General features: G+C 45.3%; 3 protein-coding genes across 3 annotated transcripts; 1 reads left to right on the top strand and 2 right to left on the bottom strand.

Moving 5' to 3' along the window:
- Positions 1-3: 3 nt before the first annotated feature.
- ganc (glucosidase, alpha; neutral C) lies at positions 4-5,771 on the bottom strand. The gene is made up of 22 exons (XM_088401457.1): positions 5,743-5,771; positions 5,269-5,404; positions 4,960-5,087; positions 4,706-4,885; positions 4,606-4,627; positions 4,464-4,524; positions 4,246-4,342; positions 3,665-3,836; positions 3,232-3,352; positions 2,899-3,134; positions 2,438-2,644; positions 2,183-2,326; positions 1,913-2,009; positions 1,750-1,851; positions 1,478-1,652; positions 1,336-1,404; positions 1,085-1,149; positions 940-1,016; positions 798-872; positions 598-711; positions 361-473; positions 4-290 (listed from the first exon to the last, which is right to left on the bottom strand). The coding sequence occupies exons 1-22, from the start codon at positions 5,769-5,771 to the stop codon at positions 71-73; spliced, it is 2,640 nt and encodes an 879-aa protein (XP_088257583.1). The 3' UTR covers positions 4-70.
- An 816-nt stretch (positions 5,772-6,587) lies between these two features.
- On the bottom strand, positions 6,588-12,831 carry LOC148385078 (neutral alpha-glucosidase C-like). Its single transcript, XM_088399814.1, has 23 exons — positions 12,688-12,831; positions 12,464-12,526; positions 12,028-12,130; positions 11,651-11,778; positions 11,395-11,574; positions 11,296-11,317; positions 11,161-11,221; positions 10,935-11,031; positions 10,280-10,451; positions 9,863-9,983; positions 9,543-9,778; positions 9,084-9,290; positions 8,825-8,968; positions 8,481-8,577; positions 8,312-8,413; positions 8,050-8,224; positions 7,916-7,984; positions 7,706-7,770; positions 7,560-7,636; positions 7,422-7,496; positions 7,182-7,295; positions 6,954-7,066; positions 6,588-6,882 (listed from the first exon to the last, which is right to left on the bottom strand). The coding sequence occupies exons 1-23, from the start codon at positions 12,714-12,716 to the stop codon at positions 6,669-6,671; spliced, it is 2,664 nt and encodes an 887-aa protein (XP_088255940.1). The 5' UTR covers positions 12,717-12,831; the 3' UTR covers positions 6,588-6,668.
- LOC148385077 (Golgi-pH regulating cation channel-like) lies at positions 11,852-18,019 on the top strand. Its single transcript, XM_088399815.1, has 21 exons — positions 11,852-11,949; positions 13,267-13,445; positions 13,917-13,974; positions 14,049-14,146; positions 14,210-14,326; positions 14,521-14,568; positions 14,640-14,681; positions 14,751-14,877; positions 14,945-15,006; positions 15,115-15,298; positions 15,378-15,477; positions 15,549-15,642; positions 15,940-16,013; positions 16,102-16,208; positions 16,325-16,383; positions 16,461-16,564; positions 16,625-16,704; positions 16,885-16,949; positions 17,029-17,081; positions 17,160-17,190; positions 17,267-18,019. Exons 1-21 carry the CDS (start codon positions 11,931-11,933, stop codon positions 17,306-17,308), a joined length of 1,743 nt encoding a protein of 580 aa, XP_088255941.1. The 5' UTR covers positions 11,852-11,930; the 3' UTR covers positions 17,309-18,019.
- The last annotated feature ends 16 nt before the right edge of the window (positions 18,020-18,035 follow it).

Here is an 18,035-nt window from a genome sequence, read left to right as displayed (position 1 = left end):
TCTTCATTTTTAATGCCTGATTTATTTTTTGAGCAGTCAATCTGTATACAGTAAATGCTGAGACAGGAAGTCAACATATCTGGATGTCCCAGTCCTCATTTACGCTGAGTTCCAAGTTCCTGACGTTCAGGGAGCGCCGCTCCGGGTTATAATCGTATTCCACCGAGACGTACTCCTCGGCCGAACCCGCCGAGTAGACCTTCACCCCCGACGGCTCTCCTTGCAACCCCAAGACCTCCACTGAGCGCACCGTTGTGCCACACTTGTAGCTCCCCACTTTGTTGGCGGTGCTGCAGTGTGACAGTTATGACGTCACCGCGTTGTGAGGACACGACATGAAGTTGAGGAGGGAGGACTCACCGGCACTGAAGGCGTCCTGCTGTCATGTGGAAGGAGCGGAGGCAGAACTCCCCCTTGTCACGGTAGGAGAAGGTGTGGCCATCGTCCAGGTACACCTCACCATTAGCGGCACCCTGTGGGAGATTGGGCAACACTGATGCAACCTCCACCACTAGTAAACCGCTGCCAAGAGCCATAACGGAGGATCCGGAATTTTTTTGCCTTTCAAACGGGGACTCGGCGCTTTGCTCTTCTCACCTGAGCGTCCAGAGCCACTGTGATGGCGAGAGGACTCTTCAATAGGTCAGTGGTACAAGTCCCGACCTCTACGGCACGGATCACCATCGTACCACCTCGCTGGAACACTGGAATCTGACGACATTGTATTTAGGCAACCATGAAAGCGTCAAGTTGACTGAGACGTCAGAAGTGGGACAAGAGCCAAAAAAATGATTTACCGTTTCCAAGGTAACCGGAAAACTCTGCATCCCGCCTCCTTGGTAAACTCCCCCAGATTTGATGTAATACCAAAGCTAAAATTCAAGAAAAAAAAACTGCATAGTTGACAGTTATGAAGTCTGGAATCAATATTTATGCTACCTGCTCCGCTCCAGGAAAGAGAACTTCCAGTTGTGAGATGCCGGATTCAATGACTGGACATACCATCAGCGCTTCGCCTGTATCCAACATCAACATCATTTAATACAACAGAGTGTTAGTGGCGGGTGCCAAAAAATAACATCACCAAGCATGTACTGATGTTCCATGCTGAAGAGGTTCTTCTCCTGAGGGAACTCTATCCACAGAGGCCTAAACATAAAGGGTACTTAATTTAGGGACAACTACGAAAGCAGAGGAGATCTCGTACAAGAACTTTCTTGTTTTAATCCACAATGACGGTCCAGTGCTGAGGTGACAAAAAATTTACAGGGAGCCAGTGAAAGGGCACCAGAGATACAATTAGAAGATGGAGGTTTCTCAAACAGCAACACTGACCTGAGCACAGGCAGGCCATCAGTGTGAGCTCGATAGAAGAGACTGTACCAGTAAGGCAGCAAGCGGTACCTGAAAATCCAGATTTTGGACCCATTTCAAATGAGCTGAATGCAATTAGAGACGAAGGATGGCGGGACTCTACCGCTCTTCAACGACTGCTCGGATGGCGTCGGTCACATGCTTCTCGAACACCCAGGGCTCCCGGCGCGTCGTGTGCATCGACGAGTGGCCTCGGAAAAAGGGCTGCATGCAGGCCGCTTGGTACCAGCGGATCAGCAATTCAGTGCTTGGCTGCTGAACAAACCCGCCAATGTCGGCTGAAAGGCACAAGAACAAAGCTATTCACTCAAGATAAAGATCATACACTTAAAAAACAGCTGCAGATAGTCTTCTAGCAGGACTGGAGTAACTCACCTCCGCAAAACGAGAGGCCCGTTACGCACATGGACAGACACATGGAGATGGAGATCTTCAGAAACCCCCAAGTAGCAAGGTTGTCTCCAGTCCACACGGGTCCTGCATGACAGACACTCTGATGAGTCCATTTAGTACTAGAATCCAAAGCTTATGCGCATACCTAATCTTTGACTCCCGGCGAAGAAGGCACGAGACAGAACGAAAGGTCTCTCGGTGCCACCGGAGCGGGTCAAAATGCCGTCGGCGGCAGCCATTTGCTAGGAAAGATTAGATACCTTAAAAATGGGACTGATTGATTTGGATTCGAATGTTAGCTTAGATCCTCAGGCGTCACCACATTCCTTGTAGTTGTGCAATCAAGCCGCTCAATATTTGTTACTATACTAGTAATACTTTGTATGAACTTCAGGAGATTCTTCTTTCCAGTCACCTGGTAAAAACCGTAGAGGTTGTGCAAGTCACGGTGCTCCCAACCACCGTATTGCAATGCATCCTTAGGCAATGTCGTCTCCGGCCCGGAGAAAACGGTGGGTTCATTCAGGTCAACCCATGCGTGCAGCGATGCCGTTGAGCCCTGAATCAAACGCGTCACAAAAGTACAAAATGACCTGACGTCATCAACTTCAATTAAACACATGATCAAAGTGGTGTAAGATGTGGAACGAAAGATCTTTTTCACGCTAACCTTGTATCGATCCAAGGATAAGCACTGGGCGTACCAGGCCCGGGTGTGCGGGTTGCTGAAGTCCGGAAAGTGTGAGTCGCCTGCCCAGCAAGTGCCCTTGTAAACCTGCCCCTCTCTGTCCAAGACAAAATGCTTCCCCTCCAGTCCCTCCTTGTACAGCGACCAATCAGGATCGACCATGATAGGTGGATCAATGATAACCACCAACTAAGATCAGAAAACAGAATAACTTGGTTGGGAAAAACAGTAGAAGGTATAGGACGAAAGCGTAAAACAGGACCAGACTAGAGGTGACTGACTGAAGCTTTGGACTAAGAACTCAGATTTACGAGTAAAGATAGGACGAGGACTACAGACTTAGGTCTCAAGACTCGGATTTAATGCTGAGGCAGGTCTCGCAATGAATTAATCCTACTGGAGAACAAGTTTCAGGACTAAAGACAAGGACTTAAGTCGAAGACCTTCCTGTTCTTCTTTTCCAGCTGATGCTGCAGGTTGGCCGGGTCAGGAAACAGCTTAGGGTTCCAGGTGAAGCAGCGCTTCTCATTCGTATGTTCGATGTCCAGCCACATGACATCATACGGGATGTGGTGCTCGTCAAACTTGTTGTCCACATCTGCTATGTAGTCTTGGGTGTCCTTATCCCAGCGCGAATGGTGGTAACCCAGCGCAAACAGAGGTGGGAGGGCCTGGTACCCTGCAAGGCAAGTCAGGCTGTGCTCAGAAGCTTTTCACTCATTCACTACAGTTACGTTTACATCTGGCACTTGGGTCATCTGGGGTCAGTCACACACCTGTCAGTTCAGCATACTGGCGATACATCTGTGCTGGACTCGGGCCCAGCAGAACCATGCAGTCTATCACGCCGCTCTCAGATAGCCAGTGGACGTCGGTGTGGGGCGGCAGACCGTTTTGCTGGAAGAAGTCCAGAAAATGAAATACTAGATGTACTTTAGAAGTAGATTGAGACAGGCCTAATATATAAAGCGGGACTACAAACTAGCGCTAAGAACTAGCATTTAAGACTAAAGACTGCGGTAGGACCATAGAATAACAGCACTAGTACTTGGGGGTTAGGACTAATGACTAAAACTGAACTAGGACTTAATAAGGACAGAGTCAAGAATTGAAGATTGAAGCATAGGGACATACTAGGGATTCAGGACTCAAGACCAAGGACTAGGAAAACACAAGTGGAACTAAAATAGAGGACTGAATCACAATTACCTGGGTGTAGTTGACGTGTACAAACGAGTCCGAGGCATTGTGCCAAAAGACTCCTAGAGTTCGATCCTGCTTGTGAGCCACCACGAGTGGAATGCTGCCATACACGCCCAGATGGCTGTTGATCTCATAGGCGAACACGTCGAGGTTGAACAGACGGTATGGTTCGTCATTTCTGCGGGGGACATTGAATCAGAAACTTGATTACCGACCTTCTTTTTCAATCAACTCGTGCATTCCGTTCATTTTACATGCACACATGTCGTAAGCAGTCAACTTTGGTCAAATATGCAATCTGTCATACCGTAGAGGGAGTGTCTTTGAAAATGTACTTGGCAGTGGAACCATTGGCTAGCAGTCTTAAGGTACACTTTGTTCGATCACGCCTACTATTGTTCGACTGCACCTTATTTTAAATAAGTTCTTTTCGCTGTACTGTACTTGTGCTGTACATTGACAATACATTTGAATCGAAATTCCTGGAGGGAGTGTTGGTCGAAAAGGATTTTTGCAGATTTGATCTAGCTGTAGGCTAGATATGTGTGGTGGAAGGTCAATTGTCAAAACAAGTGATATTCACGGACCTGGTGTCTGCCAAGCGGAGACTGATGGGGTGTTCTGGTACACCAAAAGCATCGTAGAATCCATGGAGACACAAGTCAGCCCCAATGCTACTGGGTCCTAAGGAGTAAGACAGACATACACTCAGCTCGCCCAAAAAAATATTCAAAATATCTTCACCTTCATCCAATATAAAGATGCCATTTAGCAGCCGGTTTATGCAATTATACCAAAACCTAACCGTTGGCTTTGATGTCTTCAAAGTTCCTGAACGTCTCTCTCCAAAGACAGTCTCCCTCCGGCTGTTGGATGGAGAAAGGCAACAATTATGACTCGAAAAAACTTGAAACTGGTTTCAGCGTGTTGTGCTGTGTCCTACTCACCTCAGTGTTCCCTCCTTTGACCCTGAGGGGAAAAAAATCATTCCACATGTCATGGTAAATAATGGTAATCTGTTAATCACCACGTAATTGTGACGCTCACTCCTGAGGACGTTCCTGCAGAGCCTCGAACCACAGCTTGCTTTGCGCGTTGAACGTCACCAGAGGTTGGTCCTCGCACAGGATCTCCACACCGAAAGGTTGACGCCACACGCGGCACTTGTAGACCCCCGAGCCCCAGGAGATTGTCACCAAGTCGTCCTGCTGTTCCTCCACTCTCACCCTGCCCGTGAAGGAGTTGGCATCAGAGGTGTAGGAGCACATCGAGAAGGTTTTTAATGAAAGATGCTATTTCACATTTCACTTTGCGGCTCCTGGGTGAGCACATCCTGGACCCTGTAACGCGGTTTGATGGGGTTCAGTTCGTCGATGACAATCCTGACCGTGTCGTTTTTGCAGGGCGACAGACACACAAGCAGCTTCGTCTACGGGAAAACAATTATAACTGTCAATTTTTTTTGGTCCACACACAGGTCAAGAGGGAATGAAGCAGCAGGTGAAACAAACCAGATGCAACATTTGGCACGTTGTAAGTGTTTATGAAATTCGTTTTAAATTTTTGATATTCTGTTTGTTAGTTTTTTAAAATGATGATGGACTTCATACCTTTATGAATGGTTCCAGCAGCTCAAAGCGGACTCCCTTTTCGTTGAGGATAAGGGTATGGAAAAGAGCTTCAAACTGCATTTTGGGGCCATTTGTCTGCCGTCTTGGGGGGGGGGGGGACAACAAAAACTCAAAACTTCAAAAATGAAAATACAAAATGCCAGAAATAATTAAACACATTGACTCAGTCAAAAATATATAAAATGAGGAAATAACATATCAACTCAACATACAATATGTTCAAAATAGATCCCGTGATTGACATACCTGTAAAAGGCAACCTGAAAACTTTTTCTAAATTTTTCTTTGCCGACATCGCCACTGTGGAATTACAACACAAACAAAAGAGTACAACAACCAGTAAGAAAGGAACACAAACACAAAATATTTACAGTGGTCGATAGAATAGAATGCAAATAGACTGCTATTAGATTTACTGTGTTATGAAAAGTAGTAAAAAAGTTCAGTCATTACCCAGGAATCGTCTGGTTCAAGTCGCCCATGTCGGATACAGTAGACAATCTGAGTCGGTCTAATTTGTCAATTATTCACGTAACCCAGACTCTGAACAGCTGATCCCTCCCTCCCTTCTCGTTCTGTCAGTAGCAATTACGATTGCTTGTACTAGGTTGCCCCGCTCAGCTCCGTAACAGTTTCACTTTCAGTTGGTTTTCTTATTGTTAAGAAGGAGATGGAAATTATGGAAATGTTCTTCAACGGAGGTTAAGCTAAGTTGTAATGAGGATGCTGCAGAATGGAGAAAAGGACCTTCAGGGTATAGGATAGTATCATCAGCTTAAAGGTGGATCTTTGAACTCCCGACGTACTTGACTACATCATTCATGTGAATGGAGAACAGCAATGGGCCTAGGATCGAGCCTTGAGGAACCCCTTTGGAGATGGGGAGAGGGTCCGAAAGAATATTTTCCAATTTAATTTGCTGGAGTGGATTATTTAGGTAGCTGGCAAACCAATCACATGACAGGCCAATAATAGAGAGCCTCTGCAGGAGGATGGACTGGATGACGGAGTCAAAGGTCAATGTACTTTTTCAGGGAGCATTTAGAGACCATCATGGGTGGGCGTTGAACTGAAGAACCAGAGCAAGCAATAGCACAATGATCACTCAGATCTTGGGTCAAAACACCAGCTATATGAATGTCACCTGTCTCCCTCTAGTGTGAAGATGTTGCACTACAATAACAAGTCATCTAGCTCATGGATTGTCCATGGAAAGATTCTGATGGAAAGGACAGAAAAGTTCAACTGTTACATGAGCGATTTGGTTTGTACGGAACAAAGACAGGGAAAGGTTCATCTTCATTTTTAATGCCCGATTTATTGTTTGAGCAGTGTAGAACTTAACTCAATCTGTATACAGTGAATGTTGTGACAAGAGGTCAACATATCTGGATGTCCCAGTCCTTGTCCACACTGAGCTCCAAGTTCCTAACGTTGAGGGAGCGCCGCTCCGGGTCGTAATCATATTCCGCCGAGACATACTCCGAACCCGCCGCGTAGACCTTCACCGCCGACGGTTCTCCTTGCAACCCCAAGACCTCCACCGAGCGCACCGTTGTGTCACACTTGTAGCTCCCCACTTTGTCGGCGGCGCTGCAGTGAGACAGTTGTGACGTCACCGCGTTGTGAGGATACAGACATGAAGTTGAGGAGGGAGGACTCACCGGCACTGAAGGCGTCCTGCTGTCATGTGGAAGGAGCGGAGGCAGAACTCCCCCTTGTCACGGTAGGAGAAGGTGTGGCCATCGTCCAGGTACACCTCACCGTTAGCGGCACCCTATGGGAGATTGGGCAACACTGATGCAACCTCCACCACTAGTAAACCGATGAACCAGAAGGATCCGAAAATTTTCTGCCTTTCAAATGAGGACTCAGCGCTTTGCTCTTCTCACCTGAGCGTCCAGAGCCACCAAGATGGCGAGGGGACTCTTCAGAAGATCAGTGGTACAAGTCCCCAGCTCTATGGCGCGGACCACCATCGTACCGCCTCGCTGGAACACCGGAATCTGATGACATTGTACAAAATAGTTCGCTACAACGTTGTCTAGGCAACCATGAGATCATATTTCTCCAGGAAAGCGTCAAGTTGACTGAGATGTCAGAAGTGGGACAAGAGCCAAAATAGTATTTACCGTTTCCAAGGTAACCGGAAAACTCTGGGTCCCGCCTCCATGGTAAACTGCCCCAGATTTGACGAAATACCAAAGCTAAAATAGAAGAAAAACCAGTGAAGTTGACAGTTATGAGCTCTGGTTCAATATTTATGCTACCTGCTCCGCTCCAGGAAAGATAACCTCCAGTTGTGAAACGTTGGGGTCTGTGACGGGATACGCCAGCAGCGCTTCTCCTGTGTTCAACATTAATTAGTAGAACAAATAATCTTAGCGGTGGGTCGGAGAGAAAAAAAAAAACTCACCGATCATGAATTGGTGGTCCACGTTGAAGAGTCTCTTCTCCTCAGGGAACTCTATCCACAGAGGCCTGAACATAGACCAATGAAAATGACTGATTGAGAAGAACCCACCCATCCACCCAATATACTGCTGAAAACCAAGTCAACCAAGGTCTCATAATGTATTGCGCAACTCAATGACAACAATTGTATCCAGCAAACAGCAGGACTGACCTGAGCACAGGCAGGCCGTCCGTGTGAGCCCGATAGAAGAGAGTGTACCAGAAAGGCAGCAAGCGGTACCTGAAAATCCAGATGCTTGTTATTTTTGGACCCATTTCAAATTCGAAGGACGGCGGGGACTGTACCGCTCTTCAATGATAGATCGGATGGCGTCGGTCACATGCTTCTCGAACACCCAGGGTTCCCGGCGGGCCGAGTTCATCGACGAGTGGCCTCGGAAAAAGGGCTGCAGGTAGGCGGCTTGGTACCAGCGGATCAGCAAATCAGTGGTCGGCTCCGGGATGAACCCGCCAATGTCGGCTGAAAGGCACAGGATCAAGCTCAAAACAAAGATTAGATGCTTAAAAAAAAATTGACTGTCTTCCAATCCGGACTGGAGTAACTCACCTCCGGTAAACGAAAGGCCCGCCACGCACATGGACAGAGACATGGGGATGGAGATCTTCAGAAAGGACCAAATTGCGAGGTTGTCTCCAGACCACACCGCTCCTGCGTGACAAAAACTCTTTGCTGATGGTTCTTTTTTTGTACTGGATTCCAAAGTTTATGCACATACCTAATCTCTGAGTCCCGGCGAAGAAGGCGCGGGACAGGACGAAAGGTCTTTCTTTGCCGCCTGAGCGGGTCAAAAGGCCGTCCGCGGTAGCCATATGCTAGGAGAGACGAATAAATTACGAAAAAATCGATTGCGTGGCGCACATACCTGTCAGTCATTGTTCCATTTTTTACTTGTTACGTCTCGTGATTTACATAAAATCTTCTATTTGATTCCTTAAAGAGAAGACTGACTTATGTTCATTTCAATGTTGGCTTAGAGCCTCAGGCATCATCACATTCCACCCACTATCAATATTTGATATTTTACTAATACTATTTACCGACGTGCTTCATTCCCCTCACCTGGTGAAAACCGTACAGGTTATGCAAATCACGATGTTCCCAGCCGTCATGTTGCAACGTATCCTTAGGCAACGACAACTCGGGCCCAGAGAACACGGTGGGCTCGTTCATGTCAACCCACCCGTGCAACACTGGCGTCGAGCCCTGCATCAAGAAGAACATCATAAAATTATCAAATGACCTTACGCCATTATTTGAGGTCATCAAATTCAATTACATTCATGATAGTTGTAAGACGAAAGGTTATTTTCACGCTAACCTTGTATCGTTCCAAGGATAAGCACTGGGCGTACCAGGCCCGGGTGTGTGGGTTGCTGAAGTCCGGAAAGTGAGAGTCTCCCGCCCAGGAAGTGCCCTTGAAAACCTGCCCGTCTCTGTCCAAGACAAAATACTTTCCCTCCAGTCCCTCCTTGTACAGCGACCATTCAGGATCGATCATGATAGGTGGATCAATGATAACCACCAACTAAGATCAGAAAACAGAATGACTTGGTTGGGAAAAACAGTTGAAGGTAGGACTAAAGCGTAAAACGGGACCAGACTAGAGGTGACTGACTGAAGCTTTGGACTAAGAACTCCGATTTACGAGTAAAGATAGGACTAGGACTACAGACTTAGGTCTCAAGACTCGGATTTAATGCTAAGGCAGGTCTCGCAATGAATTAATCCTACTGGAGAACAAGTTTCAGGACTAAAGACAAGGACTTAAGTCGAAGACCTTCCTGTTCTTCTTTTCCAGCTGATGCTGCAGGTTGGCCGGGTCCGGAAACAACTTGGGGTTCCAAGTGAAGAAGCGCTTCTCATTCGTGTGTTCGATGTCCAGCCACATGACATCATACGGGATGTGGTGCTCGTCAAACTTGGTGTCCACATCTGCCATGAAGTCTTGTGTGTCGTTATCCCAGCGCGAATGGTGGTAACCCAGCGCGAACAGAGGTGGGAGGGCCTGGTACCCTGCGAGGTAAGTCAGGCTGTGTTCAGAAGCTTTTCACTCATTCACTTCGTTTACATCTGGGTCACCTGGGGTCAGTCACACACCTGTCAGCTCAGCATACTGGCGATACATCTGTGCTGGACTCGGGCCCAGCAGAACCATGCAGTCTATCACGCCGCTCTCAGATAGCCAGTGGATGTCGGTGTGGGGCGGCAGACCGTCTACCTGGAAGAAGTCCAGAAAATGTGTACTTTGGAAGTAAATTGAGACAGGCCTAAGAAATAAAGACGGGACTACAAACTAGCGCTAAGAACTACAATTTAAGACTAATGACTGCAGTAGGACCAAAGAATAACAGCAGTAGTACTTAGGGGGTTAGGACAATAGACTTAAGTTAGGACTGACTAAAACTGAACGAGGACTTAATTAAGACGAGTCATGAATTGAAGATTGAAGACTAAAACATGGGGACATACTAAGAATTCAGGACTTAAAACCAAAGAGGACTGGATCACCTGTACCTGTTCGTAGTTGACATGTACAAACGTGTCCGAGGCATTGTGCCAAAAGACTCCCAGAGTTCGGTCTTGCTTGTGAGCCACCACGAGTGGGACGCTGCCGTACACGCCCAGATGGCTGTTGATCTCATAGGCGAACACATCCAGGTTGTACAGTCGGTACGGTTCGTTATGTCTGAGGGGCGGGGGACATAGAATCAGATACTTGATTACCAACCTCGCTTTTTCAATTGAATTGGCAGAGATGCAAGGGGATGGCACGGAGCCAGTCTTAACTTCAACATCCTCAGACCATCTCAAAGTGCCAGTTTAGGTGTGGCAGCTGGTGTAACAGGATTTTTGAAGATTTGATTCTTGACGCAGGTGGTGGAAGTTCACAGGTACCTCACCTCATCCGTAGATATGTGAACAGCAGGCATCAAACCTTTGTCATCATTATAAGTAGAAGCCGCTATTTTTTGCCGTCGGCCACTCCCACAGCGGCGCAAACCTCCTTTTCTCAGGTTTACATTTCATACACATGTACGAAATCTTTTAACGGACCCGATATTCATCGAATTTGTCGCACTCAAACCAATGACCGACATGTTTAAATAGTTTCTTTTTGAGTGTATTTTCTGGGGTTTGGTGAAGTCAAATTTGGCAATTATTCACGGACCTGGTGTCTGCCAAGCGGAGATTATCAGCATGTTCAGGTATACCAAACGCATCTTGGAATCCATGGAGACACAAATCAGCCCCAACGCTACTGGGTCCTAAGCAGTAAAACACAGACATACACTCAGCTCGCCCAAGAAAACATTCAAAATGTCTTCACCTTCACCCAATATAAAAACTAATATGCCATTTAGCAGCCGGTTTAAGCAATTCTTCCAAAACCTAACCATTGGCTTTGACGTCCTCAAAGATCCTGAACGTCTCTCTCCAAAGACAGTCTCCCTCTGGCTGTGGGAAAGAGAGACAATAATAATGAAGCAAACAAACTTGAAACAGGTTTCAGCTTGTTGTGCTACTCTTACCTCAGTCTTCCCTTCCTTGACCCTGAGAAAAAAAAAAAATCATTCCACATGTCATGGTAAATAATTCACTGTTAATCGCCACGTAATTGTGACGCTCACTCCTGAGGACGTTCCCGCAGAGTCTCGAACCACATCTTGCTTTGCGCGTTGAAGGTCACCAGAGGTTGGTCCTCGCACAGGAGCTCCACACCGAAAGGTTGACGCCACACGCGGCACTTGTAGACCCCCGAGGCCCAGGAGATTGTCACCCAGTCGTCCTGCCGTTCCTCCACTCTCACCCTGCCCGTGAAGGAGTTGGCATCAAAGAGGTGTAGGAGCACATCGGAAAGGTTTTTAATGAAAGATGCGATTTCACTTTTCACTTTGCGGCTCCCTGGTGAGCACATCCTGGACCTTGTAACGCGGTTTGATGGGGTTCAGTTCGTCAATGACAATCCTGACCGTGTCGTTTTTGCAGGGCGATAGACACACAAGCAGCTTTATCTGTGGGAAAACAATTATAACAATTATACCAATTATATAACAATTATATCAATTATTTTTGCTCCACACACAGGTGAAGAGAAAGTAGAGCAGGGACACGCCTTTATTGTTAACTACTGGAAAATGAAGGAGCTTCTGCTAAATCAACCCGGATGCAACATTTGGCACATTGTAAGTTGGTCTATTTCTTTTTTAAAATGTTATATTCTATGTTTGTTAGTTTTTTTTTAATGATGGTGAACTTCATACCTTTATGAATGGTTCCAGCAGCTCAAAGCGAACGCCCTTTTCGTTGAGGGCAAGAGTGTGGAAAAGAGCTTCAAACTGCATTTTGGGGCCATTTGTCTGCCGTCTTGGGGGGAAAAAAATTAAAATGACACGAGTTTTAACATGAGCAAGCAATATAAATGAATGACTTTTAAAATTAGTTGAAATATTTTATGTTATGATTCATTTGGATTTTTTTAATAATAAAACCGGTAAAGAAAACATTTGATTACAATATAATTAAATCCTGTTTTAAAATTTCAACATCAATCAAACATACAAAAATTAATAGAAGAAAATTAAAACCAAATACCAGAATTTTTATCCTGTATTTATATTCTCTTTGTCAAACAGTAAATAAAATGAAATTGGGAAATGATATTAAAATGCAACATACTGTATGAGGAGAGTGACATACCTGTAAAAGGCAACCTGATGACTCTTCATAAACTTATCCTTGCCATCACCACCAGGCACACCACTGTGGAAAAATAACAGAGTACAACAACCAATTTAAAAGAAAAAAAAACCCTCTTTATATTTACTGTCATAAAATGAATAGTATCCAAAAACAGGTCATTGTGGGACGCTGCTGTTAAACTGATATAATATTATATATTATTATTAATAGTAAAATGATACCCAGGAATGGGCTGCTTCACATCCACCATGTCGAGTACAGAAGAAGTAAAAGATGCCGAAGAGGGTGTCAAGTCTTCTCAGAAGTTACAACTTCACGTGTGTTTTTATCCTGGAGATAACCGCTTCTTTATACTGACAGTTACAAGCTCCAACTCCCACGACTCGTTTTTCTGGAATTAACAATTTGCATTTCCGTTGCCATATGACAATATTTAGAAGACGACGACAGGGTGTGGGTTCGATTGACCCCTCCGGCCCTCCCTGTGTGGAGTTTGCATGTTCTCCCCGTGCCTGCGTGGCTTTCCTCCCACATCCCAAAAACATGCTTGGTAGGCCGATTGACCACTCCAAATTGCCCCGGTATAGGAAATAGATAGATGGATGTCATTTGAAGATTATGACTAAAATTGACAATTTAATGTCTTGTATACAGTTAAGATTCTCTTTCTGTATCTTATATTTGTATCTTAAATATGCTTTCCCCTATTGGAATGAATGAAAATACAGATAACCCCCCCCTAAAAGTTTTTTTAATAAGGAAAAATTGCTCATCGTTAGAAGTAATCTGTCGCCCTCTAGTGGGGAGATTCTACATTACACTAACAAGTCATCAAGCCGGATGCTCCATCCAGAACCTCGAAACCACCAAGATGCCAAATAACGCAACGCGGTTGTTACGCTTCTTCTTGTTCCTCGCGGCAGCTTTACCTGCCGCCAGAACGGCGGAGGTGTCCGTCTGGAACGTGGAAGTCAACTCGGTGAGTGTCACCGTTTTTAGACCTCCCATTATGCGGAAGTGTTGTTAAAAAAGCGCTGTTAGCTTGTTAGCTAGCTCGCCAGTTAGCCGGCTAGCTGTCAAACACTGACATATGGGAAGCAGTTTGAGCGTATTGCATTCTCCTCATCCATTTGTAATTACACTCTTTGTAGAAGAAGACAGTTAAGATCACTAAAAAAATGTCTGTATAACTTAGCTGTTACCACCGCTATATGACATTTCTTCACAGTGCACACTCAACTTTGACGTGCGACTAGTTAACAGCAACGAAAACTTTTAGACTAGTTGACATCAGCGCACTATGGTTCATACGACTCCGAATAATCAGAATATTTACGGGTGCTAGATTGCTTATGGTTGCTAGTGGCGTTCTTGAAAAAATGAAAAATAGGCACTAAATATAACATCAAAAATTGACAACAGATTAAAAATGACTTGTTTGTGTTTCTAGACGCAACATGCCGTCTTTCGGAAGACGCTGTACGCCAACACCACGATCTTCATGAAGTGTGAGTACGAGGTAGAGTTGAAAGGAGTTGTCCAAGAACAACCATTAATCGAACAACTCTTTTTACTCTCGCAGTCCAGGGTGACGTCAGCACGTGCGATCGAAATGTGGCCTTCAACATCAGCTGGTACTTGCGTTCCTCCGTGTGCTACAACGAGATCTTCAACACGCCCGTAAGTATCCTGCGTGTTGGACACCCAGGCCATCTATCTCACCGTATGTCTTCTCCCTTGCAGGACAACAAGGCCATCAACATGTTCGCCATGGAGCACATGCTCAAGGAGGGCTGGAGCGGCTTCTTCAGTCAGGGCTACGTCTACTTTGAGAACTGCTCGGCTCTCTTTTTGCCAAAGGTTGGTGACCAAACAAAGGCAAGAAACCAAAACCAAACTCATTCATTAGCTTAATGAATAGCATCTTATAAGCAAGAAATATTTCAACACAAATGGTGCAGCAACACATGAAGACAGACAGTGCTCAAATCCCCCCCATCGATAGTTTCCTTGGTGGAGGTAATTAAACCACGTCTTATTCTCCTCCCATCAAGGTGTACTATGCCGATTTTAATCCATATCAACCGCTGACCAGCCTAAAGGTGAGTCCTACTCATTTGTTATTCCATCCAAAACGATAAGAGACTTATCTTTTATTTTTTGTCAAATTCAGAGCGAAGCTTCAAACCAGAGCCTTGTTTGGCCGGACAAGCCGGTAAGAAATATATCGCTTTATTGTACGTTTGTTCCCGCGTAAATAAAAACGATGTGCTTGTCGCGGCAGGACTTTGGTGCCGTCGCCAAGGCGTGGGAGGACAGCCCGTACTTGTTCATCGTCAAGGTGCAGCCGATGTTCCGCGGCGCGGAAGATGACGACTCTGTGGCCGAGCAGCCCAACTTTGCCTTCACCAGTGAGGACGATTATACGGACAAGTAATCAAGAAAAGAAATACATGTTTGGATTTTTGTTTTGCACAGTGAAAGTGGAGATGAAAGGAACACATGACTACTCCTCCCCTGCTGACTGGCCTCAGATGATGGTGAGTCCCTCAACTGGGCCGAAAGTAATGGGACGCAGCTCTGATAAGATTCAAATTCGATTCTGTCAGGACGACATTCTTTACGAGCGTATTTGATGTTTTTGGCAGTTCTTCATGATCATGTGCATCGTCTACGTGTTCTTCGCCGCCCTCTGGTTCTTCTGGTGCGCTTGCTACTGGCGGGACCTGCTCAGGGTCCAGTTCTGGATCGGCGGTGTCATCATCCTGGGCATGCTGGAGAAGGCCGTCTTCTACTCCGAGTATCAGAACATCCGCTACAGAGGAGACTATGGTATCTGCAAAAAAAAAATTGTGCAAGGGGCCCAGTGACTGCTGCCAGATGTCGTAATTTCTTTTTCGTCTTGTTTCAGTTGAGGGTGCCGTGATTTTCGCCGAGCTGCTCTCCGCGCTGAAGCGATCTCTGGCCCGCATCCTGGTGCTCATCGTCAGCTTGGGTTACGGTATCGTCAAGTAAGTCAACACCACGTAAGGGAAATGAGCTAACACATAAGCGTGTCATGCCATTTTTATTTCTCATTCAGGCCCAGGTTGGGGACCACGGTGCACCGTCTGGCCGCGGTTGGCTTGCTCTACTTGCTCTTCTCATCGGTGGAAGGCGTGCTCAGGGTGACGGGCGTAAGTATCCAAATCGTGTAAATGATGAAGCTTTGTCGTGACAGATCATTTTTTTAAAAAATATCAAATTATTTGATTAATCAAGTTAGTCCTATTTTTTTTGTCCACATCGTATTAGGTAATTTTGGAGTTCCTCTGGGAACTGTTCAAGGTCCACTTATTTTATGTATATCGGGATTCCGTTTGTGTTTTGATCAAAGTATATCACAGACACCTGGGAACTATTTTATTATATGAAAAAAATATATAATTCTATTTTTTTTTCCCCTCATTGTTATATATTTCTTGTGTCTCTAGGGTTTTTATGGAACGGTGGCTCTGGTTGCCAACCTCAGTCTCTCCCTCATTGACTCCTGTGTCATGTGGTGGATATCCTTCCAGTCAACCCCAAGAGCGTTCTTCTCTCAACTTGAATATCATTTTATTTTTGTAATCTCCTTAACTCGCGTCTATCCACATCTTCATCAGCCTGTCGCAAACCACTCGACTGCTGAAGTTGCGTCGGAATGTGGTCAAGCTTTCCTTGTATCAGCACTTTACCAACACGCTCATCTTCTCAATGCTGGGTGAGGCTCCATTCAAGACCTTCAGCCAAGCTATGAATAGTTCTGTAGTCCATAATTTGATTAAAAAAGTTGAATTGTTTTATGTCTTGCCCGCTTGTGTCCAAATGTGTTTCCAGCCTCCATCGTTTTCATCATCTGGACCACCAAAGTCTTCAAGCTGGTGGACTGCCAGAAGGTTTGTATAAGTTCCTCTGAACTTTTTTTTCTCCAAGTACTGTGCCTAGCATCCCTAATAATCTTCTGCCTTTCCAGAGCTGGAGGGATTTATGGGTGGATGACGCCTTTTGGCGGCTGCTCTTCTCCACGATCCTGCTGGTCATCATGGTGCTGCTGCGCCCCTCCGCCAACAACCAGAGGTCCGAATCGGAGACATCCTCACAGACGGATGAAATCTCATCATTGTGCCTTCCTTGCAGGTTCTCCCACTCGCCTCTGATCGATGATGACGATGAAGACGAGGATGAGGCCAAAGAACCCATGTTGAACGAAGCTTTTGGTAAGGAGACTGAAATCGCCGATTGAAAATTGGTTTCAAACGGGCCCATCTGAGAACAATCAGCCATTCGGGGGGCGCCGCCAAATTCGTCGCTACCGACAAAGCTGAAACGTGGCCACCAGATGATCTAAATTAGATGCTTTAGATCTCACTCTGCTTTTTTTATCTGCCTATCCAAAGAGGGGATGAAGATGAGAGGATCCAAACCGGAGTCCAACGGCTCTCAGAAGCTCTTGAGTAAAGAGGTACTGTCATAGCTCATGTTTCATTAAGTTTGGACTTTTTTTTTTTTTCACATTTGTGTGTGTCTCTTTTCAACACTAGGATGAAGACCTGAAATGGGTCGAGGAGAACATTCCGACAACTGTTGCTGATGTGTAAGTTAATAGCACAGTGCAAGACTGAACATTTTTATTTATTTTTTTAAATGTCCTGTTCTATCTTTCTACCACCAGAGCTCTCCCCGCAATGCTAGATGAGGAAGAGGTAATGCACTCCACAATCCTTTTTTTTTTTTTTCTCTCCGCGTTGACATTTCTCTCACCATGAGCTGCTCTTGCAGGAAATCCTGAAAACTAAAATGGAGCGATCCAAAATGGAGTGACCACCCTAGGACACGGGTAACTCTCCAAAGTGACCCAAAGCGGTCGGAAAGCCATCTGGAATGTGTCCGTGACTTTGCTCTACAGTCGTCACCCACATTCCAACTCCACCCACCACAAAAAAAAAAATTGGATGGGGAAACACAAGATTAGATTATCTCCAATGAGCCATTTTCTAGATATTTGATATGGGCCAAAATGAAGGAAACAATATTTAATAAATAAATACTCTGTATTTCCATATTTGAAGCCTATCACTGAAATCTGAGGGAGATCTAGCTATGATGTTCCCTCCAAAGAATGTAACTAATGCAAAACTTTTCAATATTAAATGACGTGTGTACTTGCACCATAAAATGTCGGCTTAAGCACCACCCTCTCTCTCCCTGCACTCACTCCCTCACCAAAACTCCAAATATCACAGGAAATTAAAATAAAATGCTCCATATTATTATTATATCTCGAAAGAATCTTTTTGGTACTCCAATCCAGATGTAGTGCACATAAATGACATTGAGCTTTTCTCTTCTGTCCGACCCGATCACATCTTTGTGCAAATTACTGTATATGCCTGGGTATCACAAATGACCTAATTTATGCTTATTTGTCTTGTTCAAATCATTTATTTTGTCTAAAGTCTAACTTTCTGGATGTTAGTCTGCAATGTGTAATTTCAAGCAGTAAATGTCCAGCGAATAAAGTTTTTATTGAAAGTCTGCATTTAATTTT

This window comes from Syngnathus floridae, chromosome 16 (genome assembly GCF_059516105.1).
Source record: "Syngnathus floridae isolate MCC-2025c chromosome 16, RoL_Sflo_1.0, whole genome shotgun sequence".
NCBI classification, from domain to species: Eukaryota; Metazoa; Chordata; class Actinopteri; order Syngnathiformes; family Syngnathidae; genus Syngnathus; species Syngnathus floridae.
This window is presented reverse-complemented; position numbering and strand designations above follow the sequence as displayed.

What these genes read in the sequence shown, in the direction of transcription:
- LOC148385078 (XM_088399814.1), bottom strand. Translation starts at nt 12,716, where the DNA reads ATGGTGGATGTGAAGCAGCCCATTCCTGG. An exon ending in GTGAAGCAGCCCATTCCTGG is followed by an intron (nt 12,527 to 12,687) that starts GTATCATTTTAC and finishes ATTTTTCCACAG; the next exon opens with TGGTGTGCCTGGTGGTGATG. An exon ending in TGGAAAAGAAGAACAGGAAG is followed by an intron (nt 9,291 to 9,542) that starts GTCTTCGACTTA and finishes TTCTGATCTTAG; the next exon opens with TTGGTGGTTATCATTGATCC.
- LOC148385077 (XM_088399815.1), top strand. An exon ending in AACCGCTGACCAGCCTAAAG is followed by an intron (nt 14,569 to 14,639) that starts GTGAGTCCTACT and finishes TGTCAAATTCAG; the next exon opens with AGCGAAGCTTCAAACCAGAG. An exon ending in CCGCTACAGAGGAGACTATG is followed by an intron (nt 15,299 to 15,377) that starts GTATCTGCAAAA and finishes GTCTTGTTTCAG; the next exon opens with TTGAGGGTGCCGTGATTTTC.
- ganc (XM_088401457.1), bottom strand. Translation starts at nt 5,771, where the DNA reads ATGGGCGACTTGAACCAGACGATTCCTGG. An exon ending in CTGCAGGAACGTCCTCAGGA is followed by an intron (nt 4,628 to 4,705) that starts GTGAGCGTCACA and finishes TTTTCCCCTCAG; the next exon opens with GGTCAAAGGAGGGAACACTG. An exon ending in TCAAAGGAGGGAACACTGAG is followed by an intron (nt 4,525 to 4,605) that starts GTGAGTAGGACA and finishes TCCATCCAACAG; the next exon opens with CCGGAGGGAGACTGTCTTTG.